Here is a 7,361-nt window from a genome sequence, read left to right as displayed (position 1 = left end):
ATCGACGCTTGAACTAATGCAGGAAAGGTTTATGCAGATAAGCAAGGCCGTTTTTCAACGGTATAAAATGTATATACACATATTCTTAAATACATATTTATCAAAATATTCAGTTCAGTTGTGTCTGTTTGTAAATACGCTAACTCGAACAAAATTTAGATATTTTAACGAGAATCGGTGCCGAAGATGCCTTTGGTATAATTTAGGTTAGTATTAAATTTTGGTGAAATCTGTCTATAACCACGACAACCTCCCATGTAGTAATCAACAATATTTTTGTTCTATTATTTTTTTTTTACGAATTTCGTTCTTAAAGTTTACATTTCAAATATATCAACAAACATTTGGGGGTACTTTTGCACCAGTCATTTCCTATGGGTTAATACAAAATAATCCTATACATGCACAATATTTCATGTATTAATTTTCAAATAAGCATATTGTCAACTGCTGGTTTACTGTATACTGTGATTTGTGTTATTTACTATTACCTTGAAGGCATTATATTTCTTTTTTTTTTTGTTTTAAAAACTATGTTTTAACAAGATCTCATTCTAAAAAAAAAAGATTTTTTAAACCGATTTCATGAATTTTATCAAAAGAAAAAATTGGCCATTTTTTCTGTAAAGGCTCTTTTCTTTTTAAACACTCTGGACACCCTGCTTATCAGGAAGAAGAAGAATGGGTAGGTTCAGAAGGCGCAGCAGTTGAGCGCAACCGTTGCTAAAAAAATCAGTGATAGTAATGCGTCTTCTGAACGGCTTGATACATTATCTGTCAAATTCAAAACACACAACATGTTGTCTCAAATGATCAGCAAAATATTACGATCATCAAACACGCAACTGTTCAGTTGATCAGAAGTACAAAACAACGCGTTCAGAAGGTGCAATCGCAACAGTTACTGAGCTGTTGCACCTTCTGAACGTGCCCAATGGCAAAATTTAGGGAATTACGCTCACACAGAGTGAATTAAAGAAAAAGTAAAGAAACGCAAAACTTGCAGAAACCAGCAAGTAAGCAGCTGATCGGTGTATTTCGACTATTGAAAATATTTTGCTTTGCTCTCGACATTTTCGTTGTTTCCCATTTAAAAGAACCAAAAACTTTAATCGACTGAATTGAAGCGTGTGAAAGCAAGAACACAAAAGAGAAAGCAAGAATTGCTTCAAGTACTTTACATCATGTAAACCGGGTGTCAGGTTCTTAAAGTCAATTAAAAATTTGAAACAGGAGGGCAGCACTTTGTAGGTGTTGGCAAAAAAACACCTGACATGATCTGACATTTCATTCTGGCGTTACGATATTTTACAATTAGCCATTTATCTTTGCACGCCGTGAATTTACATGTGTTGTATTTATTTTCTTGGTATTTTAGAGGAAAAGTGTGCTAATTTAATTTAATAGTTAAGTAAAACTGCGCAAGTACCACAATTTAAAGTCAGTTTCCTAGTAGCAGGTGCGTAAATGTGCCAAGAGTGTGCCATCTCAATGTTGATCGGGACTTGGGATTGGCAGTTGAGTTGAAAGAAACCCATAAATTAATCTTATCACTCGAACAAGTGTGGAAATTGCTTTTCGATATACACTTTCCGTCGTCAGGTGCATGACGCATTCATCATACAAGGAAACTAATGTTTATTGGGCGGAAAAGTTTAAATCGATATTTCAATTATTAAAAATTTTCGCCTGATAGCATCGGCAACATGGTGGCTATACCTTATTTATTTAACGAAATCGAGCTAATTTTCCAAAATGTAAGCTCATATGCATACTTTATGTAAACTACATTTTCATAAATGTATCCTCTGTTTTCAGACACCACTCTTTGTAATTGTATTGGAAGCTTTTTTACTACTTTCGGTTATATGGTTGTTGCTTGTCAAACGCAATGGGCGTGATAAACGTTATAGCAAAGAGAAAGAAGAAGAAATTATATCTAAATACCAACCGGAGCCTCTCGTAGCTGAGACCGATCCATCTCATCCGCTGCTGAAAACACGCTTGGTACAATCAAAAGTTGGCAAACGTGTAGTCGTTGATGGGCACGATTGTCTTAATTTGGCAACACATAATTATTTAGGTTTACTGGAAGACGAAAAAATATTAGATGATGCCTGTAAGGCTATAAAGAAGTATGGTGTGGGCTCTTGTGGACCACGTGGTTTTTACGGAACAATGGACGTGCATTTGGATTTGGAGGATCGTTTGGCAAAGTTTATGGGTATGGAAGAGGCGGTGGTGTATTCTTATGGATTTTCTACTATAGCAAGTGCTATACCAGCGTATTCAAAGCGTGGGGATGTAATTTTTGCGTAAGAAAAATTGAGCTAAAAATTAAGCTATATTTCTCTAACACTTATGCATTTTAAAGCGATGAAAAAGTTAATTTTTCTATACAAAAAGGTTTGGATGCATCGCGTAGCACAATATATTACTACAAACACAATGATATGACCGATTTGGAGCGCTTGCTAATCGAACAGCAAAGGCGTGATGTAAAGGTTTGCAAGTTGATATAATACTCAAATGACGTATTGATATCTAGTGGTTTTTTTAAGTGCAGAATCCAAAGAAAGCCGCTAAGACTCGCCGTTTCCTGGTTGCCGAAGGTATTTACATGAACACTGGCGAAATATGCCCTCTTCCCACTTTAGTTGCGCTGCGTGCCAAATATAAGTTACGCTTGTTTCTTGACGAAAGTATTTCCTTTGGCACGCTTGGCAAAACTGGTCACGGTCTCACGGAGCACTTTAATGTCGATGTAAGTAAAGCGCGAACATAAACTCGTTTCTTTTGTAAGCGCTTTCTCTCTTCTTTTACAGCTAATAGAAGTCGACCTAATTATGGCCGGCATGGAAAATTCTCTAGCAACAATCGGCGGCTTCTGCGTGGGGTCTCACTTCATTGTAGAACATCAGCGGCTCTCCGGCCTTGGTTATTGCTTCTCTGCTTCACTGCCACCATTATTAACACAAGCAGCAATCTCAGCACTGGATCGCTTCGAAAGTCAGCCAAAAATGTTTACAGAGCTACAGGTAATATCGGGCAAAGTGCAGGAAGTATTTGGTAAATTATCAAAATTAAAATTGCACGGTAGCGAACTTTCACCTGTCAAGCATTTGTACATCGCCGAACAACGTGAGAATGCGGATATGGAACGCGAGTTGCTTACCGAAATAGCCAATAAGGTATTTTCACACATCAATATCGAGGACTTATATTCAATACCCTCTATGTGCACTTTTCACAAAAATTAGATTCTGATATGTATAAAAATCCACTGCTTAACTGTTATCGGTGACTTTGTATAACGCTGACAGAAAAATTTACTAATAAATTGCAAGGTCATATTTACTGTCAGTGGGAAAATTACATATAGAGGATATTGAATATAAGCTCTGGATGTTATTTTACCTACTAGTTCTTGAACCAATCTTTTTTGGAATTTATCATTAGTGCATTACCCGTGGTGTTGCAGTCATTGAGTCGCGTTATCTGGAGAATTTGGAAAAGCACACTATACGTCATAGTATTCGTATTACCGTGAATCGTTTGCTTACCGATAATGATATCAACCATGCGTTTGATGTTATCGAAAGTGTGACTAATGAGGTACTGTAAATTGCTCTCTTTTTTTAGTCCATTAGTGAGCAAATGAGTACGCCAAGGGCCTTAGGGGTACTTAGAATCAAATGGTTATGTTTTAAGGCAGCAGAATGTTTCAGTATATTTGTTTTAATATGTTAAACTGATTTGTATTAAGGTGAAAACTACTACTACTACTATTAATTTATAAAGCAGATAAGTATTTGAAATTATTGTCATCCAGGAATGACGTTACGAAAATGTGTGACTAAGGAAGTACTTCCTCTTTATTTGTAAATTTTCTATTCTCTTATGAAACAATTGGAATGTGCATTCACACTTTTGAAAAATAGAACAGTTAACTTTAAAACTCAGCCAACTATAAATTCTATAAATTGTTTAATTTTTAATACCAAATTTCATTGTTCTCTACTATAGTATAAAATATAATCCTTTTTTGTCATTTTTATAAAATTCTTAATGTTAAAATATCTCTATATTATAAGCTCATGCACATTCCACACCAGGAATATACATACTAACAGGAAAGAATCATGTTCAAGAACCAAAGCCAGATGCAACATATCCTTTATACATACATATGCCTAATGAAAACATATGTATGTGTTCAAGTTATATAAGCCAAAAATAATTTATTTTTTATTGTTTGGTAGCGCTTCGAAATAAAATGTGCATTTTGTACATTCAGTCGTAAATACTTGCTAGAACAAGTTCATCGCTTTAAGACTTAAAGTTTAAGTGATCGTTATGTATTAAAAAATCTATTATTTGTTATAATAAGATGCTACGACACGCCTTAACTTTAACACTCGCAAAAAAATTTAATAAATATTTAACTCGTAAAATCTGTATCTAAATTCTAACTTTTGTGCATTTTTGTGTACGTATGATTCATATAAATGAAAGAATTGATGTTCTGTGGATATTTTCATAATCTCTACCTTTAATAGAAAATTTGTATTCACTTTTCTCGCTTATTGTACAATTTTTTTCACTAAAACAAATTGTATTGTAACTTAGCACAACTACTAAAATATGAGTATGGTGCATGGCTTGTCATAAGGCGTCAGACAGCTGGTACCTAGTCACTGGCATGTGCGTAGACCACTGCTGTACGAGATGGTGTATAAACCTGCAAGAAGTTATGAGAAATTTACAGGTAAACTAATACGTCAGGGTTTTTTTATAATTCAATTAAATTCTTAAAATTACATTTATGTATGTATCTCATAAATATTTATGAGGCTTTTTTGTCCCTTTCCTGTATACGGGCATATCAAAGTTAAATTTGTATATTTTATATTTTACCAATTTACTTATTTAATTTCGCATCTTTTTCCAATATTTCATAAAAAATTTTCTTGATCTTTTTAAAGGTAGCCATCGCCTTATTACTCACCTCAAAGAAATTCTCTCGTCCGGCGTAGCCTTCAGGTCGCGTAAAATGCTTGCAATTCTTGTCGATGCGGTTGTGTCCACCAAAGAGGTCATCATCCGAGCTCAAAACCGCTTGATATGTGCCCGCCCAATTTGTGCCGACGCGATATCCCGTGAAACTTTGCGTCGGATGGAAGTTGAATACGAACACCAAGCCAGCACGCTCAAATGCGATCACCTTATCACCTTCGTGCTTCCAGCTCACATAGGCCGGGTCTGAATGCAGCCAGCCAAAACGCTCTTCTAGCTCGTTCATCGCACGATCAAATTCATTTAAAAATTTGTACTTCAGCAAAGGGTCATCAACTAAATTCCATTGGCGACGGGCGTAATGATAGGAATCATTGTTGCCCTTACGTGGGAAATCCAGCCACTCCGGATGGCCAAACTCATTGCCCATGAAATTCAGATATGCTTCGCCGCCCAGTGAGTGCGTTATTAAACGTATCATTTTGTGCAGCGCAATACCGCGATCGACGATCAATGACGGCTCCGATAAGGTAGACATGTGCGTGTACATTTCCTTGTCCATCAGCCAGAAAGCGATCGTTTTGTCACCCACCAGCGCCTGATCGTGCGACTCCGCATAGGCGACTGTGTTCTCCTTCCAGCGGCGATTGGTCAGCGTATGCACAAGGTTGCCGATATTCCAGGTGTCATCGGTGTGCTCTTTCAGCAGTTCAATCCACTTGTCAGGTATGGCCATGGCTAGACGGTAATCGAAGCCGATGCCACCTTCCTCGATCGGTCGGCAGAGTGTAGGCATGCCGGAGACGTCCTATCGTGGCGCGCCAAAAATATAAGTTCTTTTATTGACAAAGCATTTATATCCAAAAGCGAAAACTTACCTCTGCTATGGTGATGACCTCTGAATTTTGTGTGCGCAGCATATAATTCGCTAATGCCAGGTAGTTCAACGCATCTGTGTCAACATTCAGGCCAAAATATTCATTGTAGTCTCCGCTGAAGCCTTCACCAATGCCGCGCGAATGATACAACATTGAGGTGACGCCATCAAAACTAGTTAAGTATTTAGACAACATAAAATCAGGCATGCATTAAAATTAAATACAGTTTCTTTCTTCATCCCCTACTCACCGATAGCCATCAAAGAAGTACTCGTCATGCCACCAACGCAAATTTGATAACAAAAAGCGCAATACCTCATACTCCACGTAATTGAAGAGCCTACTATCCCAAAGCGCATGCTCGCCGCGCGCGCCATCATGGAAGTAACACGAATTGGTTCCATCAAATTGATTCAAGCCATCCTGTACATTTTTGCTTGCATGAGAATGCACCACATCCAACAGTACATATAAGCCATGTTCATGCGCTACATCGATCATGCGCTTCAGCTCCTCAGGCGTGCCAAAGCGACTGGAGGCGGCAAAGAAACTTGTCACTTGATAGCCAAAACTAGCATAGTACGCATGCTCCATGATGGCCATGACCTGTATGGCGTTGTAACCTTGACGCTTGATGCGCGGTATTATGTTCTCGGCGAAATTTAGATATGAACCGACGCGCGGCTCCTGCGAAGCAATGCCCACATGGCACTCATAGATGCGCAATGATTTGGGACGCTTAGGTCGGGGCTGCTTGCAGAAGTAACGCTCTGCTGGCGGTGGATTCCATACATACTGCTTGTAGTTGACGCCTTGATTGGCCTCCTTGGGTGGCTGCCGCACATAAGTGGCCCATGGTGAGAGGCGATCCAACAGCTGGCCGGCCTGGTTGCGTATGATCACCTTTACTTCGCTAAGGTGCTTGATAGGCGCGCTGCCATCGGCATTGGCGGGCAAATGCAATTCCCATTTGCCAAATTCGAGCTTCTTGTAAGGATGCGCCTCCCATTGCCAATCGTCTGCGGGAGAGAAGATGGAAAAGCGGGAAAGAATACAGACAATTCAAAAACAGAACGTGACGGAATGCTACAATCGCAACAACTCACTAAAATCGCCAGTGAGATAAACTTGCTGCGCACCTGGCGCCCATTCGCGCGCAATCACCGAGTTATCGGGCTGAAAGTGTAGGCCATAGTGTTTGTAGCCCTGTGAGAATGTATCCATGCCGCCCTCCAGTTTATCGATTTTAGCGATCCATTCCTTGAGCACACCATGTCTGTGTGACGCAGGCGATAAAATATAATTAAAAATAATAATAAATACCTTTAAGCAAAATATTTATATTCCCATTAAAATATATTTATAAAAAAATAAAATTTAATTTATTTGCAAAAGCTGCTTTTCAATTTTCGTATTGGTTCTTGCCATTTCTTAAATTGTTATTTTTTGCATCTGGTCACCTCGGTT

At 38.4% G+C, this 7,361-nt stretch overlaps 2 protein-coding genes across 4 annotated transcripts in view; one reads left to right on the top strand and one right to left on the bottom strand.

The window, feature by feature from the left end:
- Nucleotides 1-1,271: 1,271 nt before the first annotated feature.
- Nucleotides 1,272-5,072, top strand: LOC118744515 (serine palmitoyltransferase 1). Of its 3 annotated transcripts, none has more exons than XM_036477573.1 (7): nt 1,272-1,757; nt 1,819-2,315; nt 2,375-2,504; nt 2,567-2,764; nt 2,826-3,038; nt 3,101-3,191; nt 4,986-5,072. In XM_036477573.1, the coding sequence occupies exons 1-6, from the start codon at nt 1,707-1,709 to the stop codon at nt 3,143-3,145; spliced, it is 1,134 nt and encodes a 377-aa protein (XP_036333466.1). In that variant the 5' UTR covers nt 1,272-1,706; the 3' UTR covers nt 3,146-3,191; nt 4,986-5,072. The 3 variants fall into 3 exon arrangements, with proteins under 3 accessions (XP_036333466.1, XP_036333464.1, XP_036333463.1); XM_036477571.1 differs by lacking the exon at nt 4,986-5,072 and adding an exon at nt 3,460-3,551 and having other exon boundaries at nt 1,273-1,757; XM_036477570.1 differs by lacking the exon at nt 4,986-5,072 and adding an exon at nt 3,460-4,409 and having other exon boundaries at nt 1,274-1,757; nt 2,826-3,191.
- The window catches only part of LOC118745236 (1,4-alpha-glucan-branching enzyme), a 13,790-nt gene continuing 10,952 nt past the window's right edge, over nt 4,524-7,361 (bottom strand). Inside the window, exons 2-6 of the mRNA XM_036478762.1 lie at nt 7,001-7,227; nt 6,145-6,913; nt 5,895-6,066; nt 5,009-5,824; nt 4,524-4,741 (exon numbers count right to left, since the gene is read on the bottom strand). Coding sequence (XP_036334655.1) covers nt 4,691-4,741; nt 5,009-5,824; nt 5,895-6,066; nt 6,145-6,913; nt 7,001-7,227 — 2,035 coding nt within the window. The 3' untranslated portion in view covers nt 4,524-4,690. The remainder of the gene's footprint in view (nt 4,742-5,008; nt 5,825-5,894; nt 6,067-6,144; nt 6,914-7,000; nt 7,228-7,361) is intronic.

The sequence above is a fragment of the Rhagoletis pomonella genome, unplaced genomic scaffold (genome assembly GCF_013731165.1).
Source record: "Rhagoletis pomonella isolate Grant_MI unplaced genomic scaffold, Rhpom_1.0 Rhpom_scaffold_00008, whole genome shotgun sequence".
In the NCBI taxonomy this organism is placed as follows: Eukaryota; Metazoa; Arthropoda; class Insecta; order Diptera; family Tephritidae; genus Rhagoletis; species Rhagoletis pomonella.
The sequence above is the reverse complement of the archived record's forward strand: the minus strand, read 5'-3'. Positions and strand labels throughout refer to the sequence as shown.